Source organism: Fukomys damarensis, unplaced genomic scaffold, assembly GCF_012274545.1.
Source record: "Fukomys damarensis isolate Sample0158 unplaced genomic scaffold, DMR_v1.0_HiC HiC_scaffold_12, whole genome shotgun sequence".
In the NCBI taxonomy this organism is placed as follows: domain Eukaryota; kingdom Metazoa; phylum Chordata; class Mammalia; order Rodentia; family Bathyergidae; genus Fukomys; species Fukomys damarensis.
The window spans coordinates 31,422,408-31,440,885 of record NW_022900924.1 but is presented as its reverse complement, the minus strand read 5'-3'; the positions used below and the strand labels follow the sequence as shown (position 1 = coordinate 31,440,885).

Sequence of the window (18,478 nt, the reverse complement as noted above, 5' to 3'; positions counted from 1 at the left end):
ATATTACTAGATCTCTTTACTTTAGAACAAGGAATAAAGGGTTGATCCTACCAAATAGGCAGGTGGCATCTCCACTGCAGGCTGTCAAATCTGTCTTATTGTGGCCCTCAGAATTTGAAGTCAGTGGTTCAGCCAAACATGTTCCACTTGACTGGTATTGCAGTATTTTCCCAAATCAACGTAAACAGTGTCACTGAAGAGTTAAAAAAAATACAAGGAAAATTTGTGTGAGATCTTGGAGGAATCTTACTACTTAAATTTAAGGATAATGACTTGTGTAAATCATTCAAGTTTCTATCCTGTGGATTTATGGTTCTTTTTCATTTTCCAGGAATTTGTCTCCCTACTCATATAATTTAGAATATATAAACAGTATAAACAGGAACATGGGGAATTTAATATCTTGGTAGCTAAAAAAAAAATAAAACCAACTAATCATTATTGTAGTTATTCTTGTGTTGATATTTTAAAACATTTTCACATCTTATGGAGTAGAGTTTTTTAAACAATGTTTGAATAACTTTGAGCAAGTTACCTTCTTCTGTAAAGTGGGGATAATAGTACTTTCTACCTTACATAGTGCAGATTAAATGAGATAATAAAGTTCTTAGGATAGTTTTGTTTTTGTTTTGTTTTTTTTTTGATACAGAGTCTCACTATGTAGTTCAGACTGTCTTTGAACTCACTACGGAACCCAGGCTGACCTGGAACTCACAGTAGTCTTCCTGGCCTAGCCTCCCAAGTGCAGGGGCTACAGCTGTGTGCTACCACACATGGGCTTCTTAGGATGATTTTTTAAAACTCTAGATATTAAAATGAAAAAATGGAAATAAAGTGTTTGTAAATGGGGAGGAGAGGAAGGGGTGAAGGGAGGGCAGGGATAAGGGAAAAAAATGAGAACCAAGACCTGTCATGTAAAGGTACAAGATCCCAATAATGAATGTAACTGTACTGTATACCTAAAATGTACCAGTAAACTCAATAAAAAGAAAAGAAAAAAAACAAAAAAAATAAAACCAAACCTCTAGATATTAAGTATTGTGCAGGCAAAATGCTAAAGATAAAAAATAAAATGTTTGTTTGTTTTTCTTTCCAGAGCAAGTTGAACTACCTGCTGTGGCATCAGTCAGTGCTTCAGTAATTAAATCTCCATCAGATCCCTCACATGTTTCTGTTCCAGCACCTCCACTTTTACTTCCAGCTGCTGCCACAAGGAATAATAGCACGTCTATGCCTGGTAGTGCTCCCAACACGGAAAACAAGCCTCCACAAGCAATTGTCAAACCACAGATCTTGACCCATGTTATTGAAGGCTTTGTGATTCAGGAGGGATTAGAGCCATTTCCTGTAAGTAGCAAGCATATTTGTGGGTTTTAAAAATTATTCACAACTTTATTTTTTAGAATTTCTATTATTGTTTTCTAAGAAAAAGCTTGTAATGTTTACTCTTTATATATTTGGAAATATATTTCTAGAGTCTTATGCTAGCCAGTTAAACATATGAGTAAGGAAAAAATGAACAGAAATTCAGAGGATTGGTTATTGATTTTGTATTTGTTGAGAAAGTAAGAAGTAGGAAGCTCACTCTAATGAAATAAACATTTTTCTTTTTAAGGATACTAAAATGACATTTGAAATGTATTACTTTAAAAATGGTGTTTCTTATGTGTGATACTTTGTGAACTTTAACTTTAGCACAGAAAATATTACCTCCTCAATTCTTAAATACATCTGAAGTTACCCAGTTAATGGGTTATGATTACCAAGTAGCTTTTCCCATTCCTAAACATCATCCTTTAATCAGACTTTTAAAATGCTTTCATGTTCAGCTCAAAGTGAAAGTTTTTTCACTACAAGTCTTTTTTTTTTTTTGAGACGGTCTCACTATGTTTTTGAGACTGAACTCACTAGCCCAAGTTGGTCTCAAACTCACAGTGATCCTCCTGCCTCAGCCTCCCGAGTGCTGGGATTACAGGCGTGTGTCACCATGCCTGGCTTCCACTACAAGTCTTAATGTGAAACTAGTCATAGTGGTAGATAATTTATATGCTAATACCTAGAGATAAACATTTTTCGTTAGGGGGAAAAAATGAAAGACAAGTAGAAATTACAAATAATATTTATTTTGAAGGCCTGTGAATCATTACAATTTTCATATTTGTGGGGGAAATTTTTGCATTTGATAGTTGGTTTCCCAGTCAGTTGTTGTCCCTGTGTTCAGTTTTCCGTGTGCGCATGCTCACATGTGTATATTTATGTGTGTGTGTGTGTGTGTGTGTGTGTGTGTCTGTCAAACTTGGCTCTCCTATAATGCCTATACAATAATGGAGGAACAATCTTTTTTCATTTCTCAGATAAAGTAGTATGTATAACTAAGTTTTTGGATTTGGCTGTACTGCATAGTGACCAGTTTTTTTTTTTCATATTATTCAATGTTTATGTCTTCATTTTGCTTTTCCTGCAGATAGAGATAATACTTTGCTGTTAGGGTTGTGAGAATTAAATATACATATGTTATTCCATGTAGTGCCTGCATTTAATAGTCATTGACATTTATTACCCATTATAACTAGTGACCATTAAAATTTTTATTATTCAGGTTACAAATGAAAATTTGGGAAATTTATAGAACAAATAATTTCCAATAATAGTGTATATAGAGCCAGGGATTTGCCTCAGGGGTTCTGCTGCCCACCTCACAAGTGCAAGGGCCCGAGTTTCATTGATCCTGGTACCACACCCCCTGTAAAGTGTATGTCTATATTCATATAATCAGGGTTATTATTATACATATATATATGTTCCCTACTTTGTTCAGTCCCAATTCTAAAAGGAATATCTGTATATATTTATATATTATTCATATTTTAAATAATTTTCTTAAAAATTCCTATAACTAATTGTATCATATTACATATATATCCAGAAGACTTGATATATTATCAAATTATTTTTTGGAAAGATTAAGTTTTCATCCACTGGAGGTATATGCCCTTAGCAGTACTGAATGTTGTTTTTTTTTCCTAGGAGTAATTTCTATACATTTTACTTGAAGTATGTTAAGTACTTTACGGGAATAAACAAATTAAAAATTATTTAAAAATTTTGTTTGACTTAAAATTTTGATTTTATTTTAAAATTAAATGTTGAAATTTTCAGTAAGCAGTGATTCTCCATGTATGACAGATATTGAAGACTTAGCCAGAATTCTTGAGGAATAAGATGTTCTAATCATTCTCTTTTTCAAATTAGTTGAGGGCTTGCTTAGGAAATCAGTGAATATTTATGGTTTGAATTATTTTTTTCTGAAAATACTTCTAAAATAAGCATGTATGACAGCCAAGTTTACTGAACAGTGAATATTTTGTTGCTTTTCATATTAACAGTGTTTGAGGATTTTCCATTTGTGCTTACAGTGGAATAGGTTGCTAAAGTAGAACTTAGGAGGTTTGAGTTGTAATCTTGATTCTGCTTTTGTAAAGAAATGACTGAAACACTTTGATCATTAGTTAGTACCCTGTCAATACAATGTGTATAGTATTGGCTTGGGATGTGGCTCAGTCATAGAGTGTTTGCCTGACCGACATGTGTGGGGGTCTGGGTTCAATACCTTGCACTAAAAAAGAAAGAAAAAAAAAGTGCTCATCTTTTATTTGTTTTGCATCTATATAGGAAATATGAAAATGCCTGAGGGAAAAAGACTGACCATCAAATAGAATTTAAGAGAATTGCTTAATTGAACAGGGTTTTTTTGTTTGTTTGTTTTTGTACCAGGGATCGAATTCAGGACCTCGTGCTTATGAGGCAGGTGGTGGCACCACTGAGCTAAATCCCCTTTTTTAAAGGTTAAAAAATAATAAAAAGAATTAGGGGTATAGTTCCCTTGCCTACCAAATGCAGGGCCCTTGGTCCAATCCTTAGAACCACAAAAAACAAACAAAAATCCAACAACAGAAAATCTCACCCAACTCCGGAATGTACTGTTAATTACAGTCTTTGCTTTTCATTGTTAGGCTGTATTACTGAAACATTCATAAGTGCAGGATAACCTGATGGCTCATATTAATTCTGAACATAGGAATCACTAAATTTTTAGACTTTTGGTGGGGGGGTCATTGAGGCAAGGTATTCCTTTGTAGTAGGCTGTCCTTGAACCCTCATTGATCCTCCTGCCTCAGTCTCCTGAGTGCTGGGATTACAGGTGTGCACCCCCACACCTGGCTCAATGTTTTTTTTGTTTTTTGTTTTTTTCTGTACCAGGATCAAATTCAGGACCTTGCCCTTGTGAGGCAGGCTCAGTGCCACTAAGCTAAATCCTTAGACCCAAGACTTTAATTTTTAACTATTAGGACACTAGGTTCCATTTGGCAGAAACTTTACAGCATCCACTTTGCTGGTGACTAGAGTTAAAAGTATTTACATCCGGACTGCCTAACCTTTACTTTAGGAATAAAACTTAATGAATGCATTTGATCAATGAACAAGTAAATTATTACAGACACCATTCATTTCAAGAGCTATTTCAGTGAAGTTACTTTGAATATCTGAGATTATTTCATTTCTTTCCATCCTCTCTCTCTTGCAGGTGAGTCGTTCATCTTTGCTAATAGAACAACCTGTGAAAAAAAGGCCTCTTTTGGATAATCAGATGATAAATTCTGTGTGTGTTCAACCAGAGCTACAGAACAATACAAAGCATGCAGATAATTCGTCTGATACAGAAATGGAAGACATGACTGCTGAAGGTTTGTGGGTTTTGACTCTTACTGCTTGAAACATGACATGGACTTTTGTTCACCAATTTTTACTTAGAAACATAAATTTGTATTATCTATATTGCATTATTTGACCAAAACAATCAGAAATCGGAAATCTGACTAGACTTTTATGGGTCTCATTATGTTGTCCAGGCTGACCTTGGACCTGTGGTTCTACTGCGTTTGCCTCCTGAGTAGCTGGAATTATAAACATGCCCTATTGTACTAACCAGATTCTTAATGACCAGATAACTAAAATAGCAAGATATATGCTAATTGGTATAGTATTAGTTTGACTTTTGAAGACTATAGATAGGAAAAATTTCATCATTTATGATAGAGAGTAATTCAGAATTTTTGCATGAGAACAACCAGTTCTCTTTCTTTTTATAAAAACTGGCTTCGGTAGTAAGTGACCATTTTATTGAATAAACTTAAAAATTTAGAGCTGAATCATTTGGCTTTAGATCTTCCATGTTCTAATGTGTGACACCAAGGGTGTACTATAATTATATTAGGGATGTATTCTTTAATTAAGAGGTGTTTATATTTGTTCAAAGAGGAAAATAACACTGTATCTCCTAATGTTGAATTCTTTTTAACATACTTTATTATAATAAAGAATATTTCATAGAAGTAAAATGATTTTCAAAATGACTGAAGGAAAACAAACCAAAAAATAATATATCTTATACTCTGAGTTTGCTATTTAAAAATCAACAAATGTTTGTACAGCCTTTTTGTTTTAGGTTCTGAATGTCTGATTAAAACAAAAACCAGTATGCTGAGGATTTAGCTCAGTGGCACCGCGCCTGCCTCACAAGTACAAGGTCCTGAGTTCAATCCCTGGTACCAAAAAAAACAAAACAAAACAAAAACTAGTTATAGTCTGTAGAAACAACTTTGTGAGACTATTCCTGACTGATTTTGATCATGGCCCCACAACTGATAGAGTTTGTAGCGTAGTTAAGGCTCTACAGTAGTGAATTAATATCTACAAGGAATTATCCTTAGTATATTAGTGTATTTCTTCTAAAATCAGTGTATTCATTTTGCACATATTTATTGAGCCTACATTAATACAGTATGTGCCATGCATTGCTAAATTAAGCAAAGTAACATTCTGGTAAAAGTGAATGTCTGTAGTTTTTATAGCTAAAAAAGCAGGGCACCTCTGTCATTGTTGTTACTTTATGAACTCTTGAAATGTATTTGTTACTGTTTTACTTCTTATTTGAACAGCAGTAAATTTTTATTTTTATTTCTAAAATATATTGGTTCAATTGGATTTTTTTAATTTAAAAGATTGTTACTCCTGAAGTATTTCAAACATACATGCAAGTAGAGAGAATTGTATGCTAATGCCCCATCCAGACTCATCAGCATGACCCAGTCTCCACATTATTTTGCCACATTACCTTCATGCAATCTTTTTGTTTCCTTCCTGAACTCCATTTATGCCAACTCTTCCTCCTTTGGTACATTTCTTCCTTTCATCCTTCTTGCCTTCCCTCCTCTCTCTTCCTCCTTTGATGCTGTTTTTTTTTTTTAGCTGTTTTTATTTTTATTTTTGTTGTTTCTTTTTTTGAGACAAGGTCTCGCTCTGTAGTTACTGCTCTTGAACTCACTATGTTATCCAGGCTGGCCTTGAACTCACTGTGATCCTCTTGCCTCAGCCTCTTGAATACTGGGATTATTTCTGTTTTAAAGAAAAAAAGACAATCCTTTTTCATTTCAGTGGTACATATATCAGTGTGCATCTCTAAAAGATAGGCATTTTCTTACATATGTGTAATTCTGTATCAAATGTAGTGATAATAATAATTCTTTGGTGTCACCTAATAACCCAGTCCATATTCAGATTTCTCCAACCATTTAAAAAACTCCTTCCATAATTATTTTGTTCAAATTGAGAGCCAACCAAGATCTACACTGTGCTGTTTGTTACGAATTTAATTTCATTTAATTCCCAAATCTTGTTTTCACACTATTTTATCTGAGACCATTTCTTATTTGAGATGAAAAATAGTATAGATGAATGTATAGATATTCTTTTTTTCTTGCTTATATCTACACTGAGTATATAAATGAAAGCCCTAGGTTAAAAAGTGCTTGTAATGTGCCTGCTAGTGTACATACACGGGAGGAACATGGAAATCAGCCTTGGAAACTTCACTACTATGCCCTCAGGGTTCATAGTAGTATCGTAAACATGAAGCATGTGCTAGACTGTGCTAGAAACTGAGGAGCATATATAGAAATAAAACATGCCCTTTTCCCTCGAGGAGCTTTTAATTTAGTTTGGAACTAGGGAATCTCCATAACATAATAACTAAGATGAACAAATGCTAAGCTTTCAGTGAAGAAGAATTTAGAATGGGCTGAGATTATTTCCAGTGTGGTTAGTTTCCTATAGAGATGAGATTTGACCTGTGTCTGAGTTTTTGGGCTTTTTTTTAAGCATAGATTTAAGATAAACAGAAGAACAGTTCGGGTTAGCATACCATAGATAAATGCACAAATGGATAAATGCCTTGACTACGTTAAGTAATTTGAGGAGGTGGCAATGAATAGTAGAAGGTGAGATTTGAAGAATAGCCCAAGTTAAAGACTGGCAGAGTCAAATTCTAAAATACTTTCAGATAATAAAGAGTTAGATGTTATCTCGACATGAACAAGTAACATTTTTGTAAACTTTGCTGGTCATGATTTAGAGGTTCAGCATGTCATTGATGCCAGTAGTTTGGTGAGAAGAGACAGAAAGGGAGGGAGACAGACAAATGGTAATTAACAGAACAAGATGTTAGAGTAGGGAAAAAAGGATCTTAAAATGATTATTTCATAGTGGAGATATATTTACATAAAATACACAATTTTAATTATTTCATTTTTTAATTTCCCAATTTTATAAGTTTGTAAGTTCCATGTTTTTAATTACTGTTTACTCCAATGTTTATCAGAGTGAAATGGTGACATGCTTATCTAGTGGCTTTGGTTTTAGTGGTATATACAATTTCCATACAAAAAAACTTCATGGTAAGGATTACTCTTTTTTTTTTTGGTACCGGGGATCAAACTCGGGTCCTTGTGCCTGCAAGGCAGATGGCGGAACCACTGAGCTAAATCCCCAGCCTGAGGAATAGACGCTTAAGGCAGTTGTGGTTAAAAGGTTCTGTCCCTTGTATAGGATTTCAAGGTCAGATAAAATTATATGCTTGACAAAATAAAAAATATTTAGGAGTTATGATATCAGGTCCTAGGGATGTGTTGATGGATGTTCTAACTTGGTCATGTTTGTGACAAAACCATCCCTAAATCATTGGAAAGTACAATTTTTATTTGTTTTGAGATTGTTTCTTCCTCATTGCAAGTAAATAGATGACTTTTGTATATGAAGATAGTCCTGATAATTTTCCTAAAATGACTACTTGGGGGCTGGACATTAGCTGAGAGAGAGTGCCTGCTTGGCGTCTAGGAAGGAGGATGTGGATTTCATCCCCAGCACTGGGGGAAAACAAAAAGTAAGATAAACAAAAAGAATAAAAAATGTCACTTAGCTCATAAGTTCATTTGGATGATGAACTGGAGACCCACCAATGTGAAATGTTCCACAATAGTACTTTTAGTAGGTCTTGCTACTCTCACTTGACTTAGGGTTTGTTTCTGTCTGTCTTTCTATTAAAGCTAGGATAATGTGAGTGCCTGAGCTTACTGAGTACTGCCACTCATGTCTACATTTTACACTCCTGCCTTCATCTTAACCAATTTTCTTTAAACGATTATATAGAAAGGGCACATATGGAGCTCACAGCTAAAAGTTTTAGTTGGATACTTTCTCTTGCATGCTTTATTTGACGAGGCATTAGAATTATGAAGAAAATGGCAATATGTGGTAGATTTAAGAATTTAACAGGTTTCACTGAAGTATTATGTATTACATCTTAGTACTCTTAGTTTTTATATAAAAAGTAGGATATGGAACTGTTATTCTTTTTATTACCTACTGTTGGGCACTTACTTTATTGTCACCTCAATTCTTTGAGAAAGGTCTTATATAAACCTTATTTTATTTATTTTTTTTAAACCCTATTTTATAGATGAGTAAACTGGGTCATGAAGATTGACTAGTTGCTTACACATGATGCTGCTGAGGATTTGAGGATTTAATTTGGAAGATTCTTTGGGTCTTATTTTCATCCTTTGGCCTGAAGAAAGATGTAGGGGTGGAAAACATTCTAATTTAGCAGGAGAGCATTCTGAAAAAAGAATAGGAAGGTGGAAATTATAATTGTGATTTTTAAGACTAAATTATTTTTTATTCAATATACCTAGTGTTACATAATATAGTTATATAATATAGATCTAGTTTCTGTGTTTCCCTTTATATATTCTGCAGATATTTTAGGAACTCAGGTTATTTTATATGCTTCTCTAAAATGAGACATAATAGGGCGGGAGATGTAGCTCAGTGGCATTATGCTTGCCTGGCAAGTGCAAAGTCTTGATTTAGATTTCTGGTACTGGAAAAATATAGTTACATAATATAGTTATATAATATAGATCTAGTTTCTGTGTTTCCCTTTATATATTCTGCAGATATTTTAGGAACTCAGGTTATTTTATATGCTTCTCTAAAATGAGACATAATAGGGCGGGAGATGTAGCTCAGTGGCATTATGCTTGCCTGGCAAGTGCAAAGTCTTGATTTAGATTTCTGGTACTGGAAAAATATAAAGAAAATCAGACATAATAAAAATTCCACCATTTTGAAGTCATCTTCATTTTCTGTTTAGAATTAAGGCTTCCTGCTATGTATCTCCACAACACAACACCAAAATTCATATCCCAGACTGCTGTTTTGAGTGTTTCTTCTGGAGAATAGTGATTATTATTCATCTTTGTTTCTTACACAATGTTTATGAAGTTGTTTGCACATTTTAGAGATGCTGGAATCTTTTTTCCCTTTGTTTCCTTCTTTTTTTAGAGACATTAGAAGAAATGGACAGTGAGTTGCTCAAGTGTGAATTCTGTGGGAAAATGGGATATGCTAATGAATTTTTGCGGTCAAAACGATTCTGCACTATGTCATGTGCCAAAAGGTATTTCTGTGTTCTTGAATTTCTGAAAGAGACAAACCAACAAGCCCTGCAACAAAACCCAGAGTCCCTCATGTGGCTTACCAATTGTCAAACTTAGATATTGTAACACAGAAGAATAAATTAAGCATTATCTGGAGCTACTTTGGTGCCTGTTTTTTGTAACACTTAGAATTAAGTTTTACATCGTAACCTAGTATTGAAGTAACAGTCTGCTGGTGGTAAGAATATGTTTCGAAGAATCCCTGTGAAATGATCAGGATAGTATAGAATAGTACTAGTCCCTGACGCATTGAAATACTATTTGTTTTATCAACTGAATGTTTTGTTTTTGTTTTTGTTTTTGGTACCGGGGATCAAACTCAGGACCTTGTGCTTGCAAGGCAGGTGGCGGAAACACCAAGCTAAATTCCCGGCACATCACCTGATTTTTATAAATATTGAAATACCTGAATTTATTTTGCTTGAAATTTTTTATTTGTTTAAATAATCTCCTTATTTTTTATTTCTGAATGGTACTGCTATAGCATAAGTTCTCCACACTGTTAATATCAGACAGCAAAATGTCTTTTCTAGATTAATATTTTTTTCAGTAACTATTATTGTAGTCAAAAAAGCAAAAGAAATGTTAAATCTCTTCATTAAGCTTATAGCTCCTTAGTTTACATTCTTAAAAACTTTTTGTGGTTCAGATATAAATCTCAGTGTTACAGATATTTATGAGTAAATTTGACGTGTAACACAGGTTGATTATTTTGAAATTCGTTCTGTTTTAAAAAGAAATTAGTCTCAAAGAATTTATAAGATTTTAATTGTATACATCTGTGAATTTCTTCTTTGAACATTATATTTTATATGGCTACCACCAAAATATACATAATAAAACTTAAATGAAAGTAAATTTTTTTGAAAAATGAGTTCATTGTTTCAGTTATCAATCTGTTATTCAAATATTCTTTCATGTTGTTAGAACTATAATAAAATTATATTGAACTCATGTTTTAACTAGAATTTTGTTTGCATATATTCAAGAAAAATAATGCCTTTCTGATACCAACTGATTTAAAACTCTTAAAACCAAAACCCTTGAGTCTATAGACTGTCTTTCGGGATATTTTAAAATGCTTTTTTTTTTTTTCAGGTACTAAGGATCAAACTCGGGTCCTTGTGCTTACAAGGCAGTGGTGGCACCACTGAGCTAAATCCCCGCCCTTTAAGCTTCTTGTCTACAACTGTTTCAGGATATTTAATGCTACCATTACTCTTCTTGCAGGGATAATTGCTGAATTGTCACATTATACCTTTAGATGAGCTTCTTTAGATGGTTAGCAGCCCTAAAACGGAAATGTGGGTGAGAGAGCGAGAATAAGAGGATAAATTAGATCTTGGAAAAACTGCTATTATAGCTATTTGAATTTAGCTGTTGGGTTTTGGAGAACTAAGTATTTATGGACTAAATATCTACTATAAAACTAGTCTTCTTAGAAAATAAAGATATTTTATCAGTTGATATAATTAGAAATAAAAAAATCTATATTGCTGAGCCCAGACATGAACACATAATAAACATAGCATGGGCTGTTGAATTGTTTTAGGGTAAAATGAAGTGGCCATCAAGATATTTTTATATTTCTACAGGGGAAAATAGCCTAGTCATTCTTGTAGGATTCCTTATTGCCACCTCTTTATATTTTCATAAAACATAGGAGAGGAAAATTTATTTTGGTATCTGGCTTTTAGTCTTAGCAAAAGCAAACTTAATTGGGATCTTTTTTTTCTTAGAGAAGAAGAATTTTGAAAATAAAAACGTATAGAAGAAATAAAAAAATTCAGGTGAATTTCAGAAGTTTATAGAATACTTGTTGTTTCTTCAATAAAACAGCTTAATGTTCATTTTCCCATTATTTTTCACTGGGCTAAAGAATAAGGGTGGGGCCAAGGATATAGCTTAGTGGTTCCACCACCTGCCTCACTAGCATAAGGTCCTGAGTTCCATCCCTGGTACCAAAAAGAAAAAAATAAGGGTGTTTGAGAGACTACTTTCATGCAGAGTTGAGTTTTAAACATTATTTTGCCTAAAATTAGCATTTCAATGCTTTCTAGAAGAAATATTTTATAAACTTTATTTCATAGCATAACTACCAAATCTGTATAGAAATTCACAAAATTAGGACTGGCAATTGTTTTGTAAAGAATTTATGAATTATGTGTAAATCTCTTCTAATATTTAATAAAATTTTATTTTAGCCTAACAAAATATAGTATAGAGGAGTCTCATGTGTTAAAAATAAAGAAACTGCATATATTTCTCTTAGTTTTTCTACAGCTTTTCAGAAATTTCTTAAGAGTCTTCTCTTATTCTTCTTTCTAGGAAAATGCATCCAGGTCAAGTCCTTCTCATTACTTATATTTCACACAGCCTTTGAGTTAAGGATGGCTTTAAATTTTATAGATGATTAGAAAAAATTAAAAGGAATAATATTTCATGGTACATAAAAGTTATGTGAAATTCAGATTTAAGTATCTGAAAACACTAGCATAGCCATGGTCATTCAGTATTTTCTATGGCCATTTTCACATTACATTGACAGAGTTGAATAGTTATGAAAGAAACTTTTGTGGCTCACAAAACCTGAAGTACTTACTATGTGGTCCTGTATAGGAAAAGTTTGCTAAACCTTATTCTAGGGCTTTGAAACCAACTAGATGGCATAGGATTCTTTTAAGATGTTGTCGTGCCTTATAAACAATCTGTGTTTTAAAAAAAATACAGTATTAGGGGGTCTGTTTTGATAAAATAATTTTTAAACCAACCTTAAAAAATTACGTACTTCTGAATTTCCTGAATAGTGGAAGCAATGAATTTCTATGTATAACTTTGTTTTCACTGTTTATCTTTTTATAGTGAGAGTGGGATTGGGATTAAACTCATAGCCTTATACATGTTAGGCAAGAGCTCTGCCATTGAGCTACATCCCAAGCCCTTTCAGTTTTTTATTTTGAAACAAGGTCTTGCTAAGTTGCCCACGCTGGGCTCGAAATTGTGATCCTCTTGCTTCAACTTCCCGAGTAGCTAGGATTAACAGGTGCATCATTTTGCTGGGCTCATTCTTTGATGGTAGTAATGCTTGAGAAATCTTTTTTACTAGCTGCATAAGATCTTCTCTGCTACATTGGTTTCTTTTTTATTAATCTCTCTTCAGAAATTATCAGTCTGTTTGAATAGACATGCTAAATATTTATTATCAAAATTTTCTTCTAGAACCCTGAATTTTTTTGCTGTTCTGAAAATTAGTTATACTCTGTATTTTGCAGGAAAAAAAATCACTGTTCTGTCGTAACTAGGAGAAAATATCAGTACTTTGTTATAGGTGTCCAGTATTACATTGAGATATATAGTATGATATATACACAGAGGCCATTTTTTATCTGTAGCACAAATAAATCCACTGAACAATATGAATTTGAGGTATTATAGTCCTAAATCAAGAATAAAACAATTACTGACTTATAATTGCAAAGTTGAAATTAGATACTATGTATTTTTAATGTGTATCTTTTGATATGTTTTCTCATTTGAATTTCTAGGTACAATGTTAGCTGTTCTAAAAAATTTGCACTTAGTCGTTGGAATCGAAAGCCCGATAATCAAAGTCTTGGGCATCGTGGCCGTCGTCCAAGTGGCCCTGAAGGGGCAGCAAGAGAACATATCCTTAGGCAGGTCTGTAGAAACGTTGCTTCAATGTACAGTACCCTTTTCAGAAATGCAAGGAAAGTACATGCTGTATTTTACTTGTACTACATTTTCCAGCTTCCAATTACTTATCCATCTGCAGAAGAAGACTTGGCTTCTCATGAAGATTCTGTGCCATCTGCTATGACAACTCGTCTGCGCAGGCAGAGTGAGCGGGAAAGAGAACGTGAGCTTCGTGATGTAAGAATTAGGAAAATGCCTGAGAACAGTGACTTGCTGCCAGTTTCCCAGACAGAGCCCTCTATATGGACAGTTGATGATGTCTGGGCCTTCATCCATTCTTTGCCTGGTAATAATTCACTACTTTGGCCTTAATGTTATTATTTGTTCACACTCTAGAATGATGTTAAATCCATCCACGCTTTTTTTCACAAACAGGCTAGAGAAGTTCTGTATATATGTATAAGTTAAATGGCATTTGCTATAATGTGATCTATTTCCTCTTGCTTATTCCCTCAGCACAACTGGGTATTTTTTCATACCCCCCAAGTCGATAAAAACTGACTAGTCTGCTTCTGCTGTGACACCCCAGCTGGTGAAGATATTAAAGTGTTCTCTTCTCTTCAGTCTGATTTCTCTCGAGAGGTCAGTAGAGAGATTGAATCAGGCACTTCTTCCCTTCTGCTCTTCTATTTTTCTATTTCTTCTTTATTCCTTAAACTTTTTTTTAAAAAAGTGAAATAAGATATATATATATTTCTACATTTTTGACAGTTAACACCATATAGAATATGGTAAAATTCTGATTTTTTTTAAATGAAGCTGGTTCTTTTAAAAGAAGCTAGTACATTCTTTATATTCTTTTTAGTAAATATCAGGAGCACATCTGAAATTTTATTTTTCAAGTAGAAGCTAAAATTCAGTTATATTCATTCTGATACTGAGAATAACTTTATTTACATTTTCCTGTTCTGCTCTCATTTTGGTACTCTTTTCATCCAGTTAAGTCTCTTTTTTTCTTTAAAGCAACAAAAATCTTCATATCCACTTTCTCCGGGGAGCTAGCAACTAAAGGTATACCTTTGCTCATAACAAGATTCAAATTGGTTATATATGTTAAGACAGTATATTTCTTTTAAATCAGCGAATCTTATTCATTTTGTGATCTTCAGAATATGGAAAATGAGATTTTAAAATTTGTTCCTTTTTTTTTCAGTATATGTGCTGCCAAAGTGAGCACTGTTCCATTTGGTTTTATAAATATATCATTTCTCATGATTCAAGCTTTCTAGAAAATAAACTCCATTTGACTTATCTACCAAACTTTTAAAAATTAAGGTAGTTATTAGCTATTGTTATCTTTCTGTGAAGGTGGCCAAAATTTCATAAGCAAACTTAGATCTAATGTGCTATGCAAGAAAATATATGTAGAAAAACTAGTTTTTAAAAAATGCCTATTTTAACTCATACAGAACTCTCTGAAATTTTGTTATTTTATCAGTATGCTTCTATAAATGTTAAATTAAAAAATTAAGATACATATGGTCACTTTTAAGGAAAGATGGAGTTGTTTAAAGGATGTATGTATCTTTTTTGTGTGTGTGGTATTCAGGATTGATCCCAGGGCCTTTGCACTGAGCTACATTTTCAGCTTCCATCCACTCCCCTGTGTTTTTTTGGAGACAGGGCCTAGGCTGGGCTTGATTTTGTGATCTTCCTGTCCCAACCTGTCAGAGTGCTGGGGTTATAGGAGGTGTGGCACTACACCCAAGAAAGGGAGGTATACTTTCTTCACATGAAGATACTTAAGCATATGCCTAAGAAAACTAAGCTCAAACTTCATTGTCAACCATGTGAGTTTAGATCTGCTTTAGAATTGATGTGTTAGAGGATGGTGAGTGGTTATTGTTTAATATTTAATAAAACAATACTTGGTTCTAAGCCAGTATAGCTATCTTGAGAATTAACAGTGGAGTCTACTGTTCACCAGGTTCTGGACTTCAGTTCTGTCATCTTCAGTAGTCTGTCTTAAAGTAGGGCATTACATCTGTTTGTTTCGTTTCTTATTTGGTGAAATATTTTCTTTTAAAAGGAGAGTTGGTTTATATCCTGAGGAAATTATTTGTCCAAATAATAACAAGCAGTAGATGCTACTGATTGTTCTATTTCTTTGTGTGGAGTTTTTTTAGGACTAATTTTCCCTAGCATCTATTTGCCCTGTGGCTTCTTTTGGCTACTTTATTAGAATAAAGGCTAACCCTTCGTCTCATTCTTGCTTCATTTGATTAAAAAAAAAGAAATTCAATTTATATTTGCTAAAATTAAGAACTTTGTCTTTTTTGATTTCACCTAGACCAGTGGTGGAGAACATTTTAGAGCTTTCAGTGATACAGATAGCCTGCTGCAACATGCGTACCATAGGTTCACCACCACTGACAGTTTTGTTGTAAGTTGCTTGGGGAACATTATATAGCATTAAAAGCAGACTGCTTTATAATTTAAAATTGCTTGGTACTGTTTTCCAATCTAAACTCTTTTTCTTTACCATTGAAATAGTATTTCCAAACTTCTTTGACAAGCCAAATAATGTTTATTTGTGTGATAAGTTATCTGGCTTTCTCAAAATTTTTCTCTGAATAATACCTGTAGCTTAAGGTAAATTTTTTTTCTGTTGTCTGGACTTTTGTAAATTTCCTTCTGAGCGTCTTTTAGCTCATTCATTACTGTTTATTTTTGCTGAGTTGTCTTTTTCTCAAGCTTTATTCATATGAACAAACTTACAAATTTTGTGATGTTTTGTATATGTTTTCCAATTAGGATAGACTTCCTTCCCTCTCTTATCAGGGCATCTATATTTACTCCTAAGGTTTTCTCTTCTCTTTGTATATCGTCTCATCAGGACTGTGTTAGAACTTGTATGTGGTACAACTACATCTCAGACCTCTTAGAAGAGTGAAAAATTATCCTTATAACTTTTGGTGCATTAAAGAGTTCTCTATCAAGGCATGGCAGGGCATACTTGTAATCCCAGCTACTCAGAAGGTTGAAGCAGGAGGATTGCTTGAGACTGGCCTGAGCAATTTATAAAGTCTTTATCTCAAAAAATAGCTTGGTGAGCCAGGGATTTAGCTCAGTGGAAAATAGCTCAGTGGGAAGGTCCTGGGTTCAGTCTCTATGACCGATAGGATGGATGGATGGATGAATGGATGGGTAGGTAGGTATCAGAAATAGCTCAGTGGTAGTGTGCCACTTGGTTCAAACCTCAGTACCACTGAAAAAAAGAAAGAGAAAAATAAAAAGTAAAAAAATCTCTACATAAACAATTCTATTCAATTAAATGAGGGTTATCTTTTGTAACTTCATATGGTGAAGTGCCTTTTGTAAAAGTTTTTCTGTATGTATTGATCTCTAAATCTATAGATTTGATTTCTTTGTAGGCATATAAAGTTTAGAGAATTGTATAGTCTACAGTACTGATTGGCAAGTGGTCTTTTCACCAGGCTTCCTGAATCAGTTTTTGTACAGGGCATGTTTATTTTGGGTTTAGCTGGAGAACTGAATACTTGCAAAATTGAGCTGGTAGCTGTGTACAGAGAGGTCAACACCTACACTGAGAGAGCAACACCCTCGGTACTGGTGAGGTGAAGCCATCCAGCCTGACTGGTTGCTTCAGTGGTGTATGTTTTGGACATGTTGTTGGGCTCCAGCCATCTACAGAAGTAGATACTGATGTCAGAAACTCACAGAACTTAGCTTAGTATACCTTGAGCGCTTACATTTAAATATTTTTTTTCCAATGAAAGCATACTTGTTTCTGACACCTGTAGTTACCTTAGAAAAGTTGTAATTAAAATTCTGAGGGTATTGCATTCCTATTTAATCATGCTGTTTCCCAAAACATTTTTTTGTTCATTATCTTGTGAATACATTTACTGTCCCCTATAAGAAGACATCTCAAGAAGAATCTCAAGAAAAGAGCACATTATGTTTTCCTTGTGGAGAACTCCTTATTTCTATTCCCAAATGTAGCTCTTGTGGCCCTCATTATTTCTCATTGCTCCTGTTTTCTGAATCTTAGTAAGTCCTGTCCTGTCTTTCTCTACTTACCTTTCCTGTGTTCTTGCAAGTAAGACTGAAGAGAAGAACATTCGTTCTTCCATAAAAAGGATGAAATCACAACTAGATGCAAGATTAGTCAGTTTTGTCTGCCCAGTTTTATTGAGAGCTACCTCTGGGAAAAGAAAAGGGACTTTTCTATGGTGAGTAATATCATTTCATCTGTATAGTCTCTTTTATATGGTAAATGGACAAAAATCACTAGTTTTGTAAGTTTATGGAAATGTCAATTTTTAAAAGTCTGAGAAATTTTTTAAATAGAGGGAACAGTAAAAATACAAATAAGAGAAGATATTGGAAAAGAAATAACCAAGAGAATAGGTAGCTATACAGCTCAACACAGGAAAAAAATGTATTAGTTGTATAAATATTGCCTCTATAGATTATATTTTTGTTCACTGTTCATTTGTTCACGTCTAGTCTTCACTTATTCTTAAGTGTGTTCTACAGTAGTGCTTTGTGTTTGGTACCGCAGTTATAAGAGACATCATTTTTTACAAATGCAAAGATTTGCAAGGGAAGCAGATAAACATTCTAGCAAAATTGTGATATTCAAAGATGTAATGTATCTTTTTCTTCATGTTTTCCCTTAGAATGCTGAGTTTGATAAAACAGATTTTTAGAAGCTTCCATGTTTTTGCATTCTCCTAATTCAGCTCAAGTCATTACCTAATCTATTGGTTTCTTTACTTTAGTGGAGAAGTTATGGAGTAAGCTGGGTTTGCCAAAATTTTAGTAGACAGTAAAAATAGGTTTAGATAGTACTAGTACTCTTCTTACCTTCTAAAGCACACTTTTTTTTTTTTTTTTTTTTT

The 18,478-nt window shown here is 33.6% G+C and overlaps 2 protein-coding genes across 10 annotated transcripts in view; one reads left to right on the top strand and one right to left on the bottom strand.

Annotated features, from left to right (window-relative positions):
- Phc3 (polyhomeotic homolog 3) overlaps nt 1-18,478 on the top strand; it is a 66,205-nt gene that overhangs the window by 46,084 nt on the left and 1,643 nt on the right. For 7 of the 9 annotated variants that reach the window (XM_010632366.3, XM_010632362.3, XM_010632359.3 and 4 more), the window contains 5 exons: nt 1,097-1,347; nt 4,586-4,745; nt 9,742-9,856; nt 13,442-13,574; nt 13,665-13,896. In XM_010632366.3, coding sequence (XP_010630668.1) covers nt 1,097-1,347; nt 4,586-4,745; nt 9,742-9,856; nt 13,442-13,574; nt 13,665-13,896 — 891 coding nt within the window. Of the gene's footprint in view, nt 1-1,096; nt 1,348-4,585; nt 4,746-9,741; nt 9,857-13,441; nt 13,575-13,664; nt 13,897-14,066; nt 14,193-18,478 lie in introns of those variants that run through there. The other 2 variants (XR_781874.3, XM_010632365.2) reach the window with 2 other exon arrangements.
- Nucleotides 6,422-18,478, bottom strand: part of Gpr160 (G protein-coupled receptor 160) — a 61,444-nt gene continuing 49,387 nt past the window's right edge. Inside the window, exons 4-5 of the transcript XR_004516815.1 lie at nt 8,894-9,013; nt 6,422-6,456 (exon numbers count right to left, since the gene is read on the bottom strand). The gene's annotated coding sequence lies outside the window, so the exon portion shown is untranslated. The remainder of the gene's footprint in view (nt 6,457-8,893; nt 9,014-18,478) is intronic.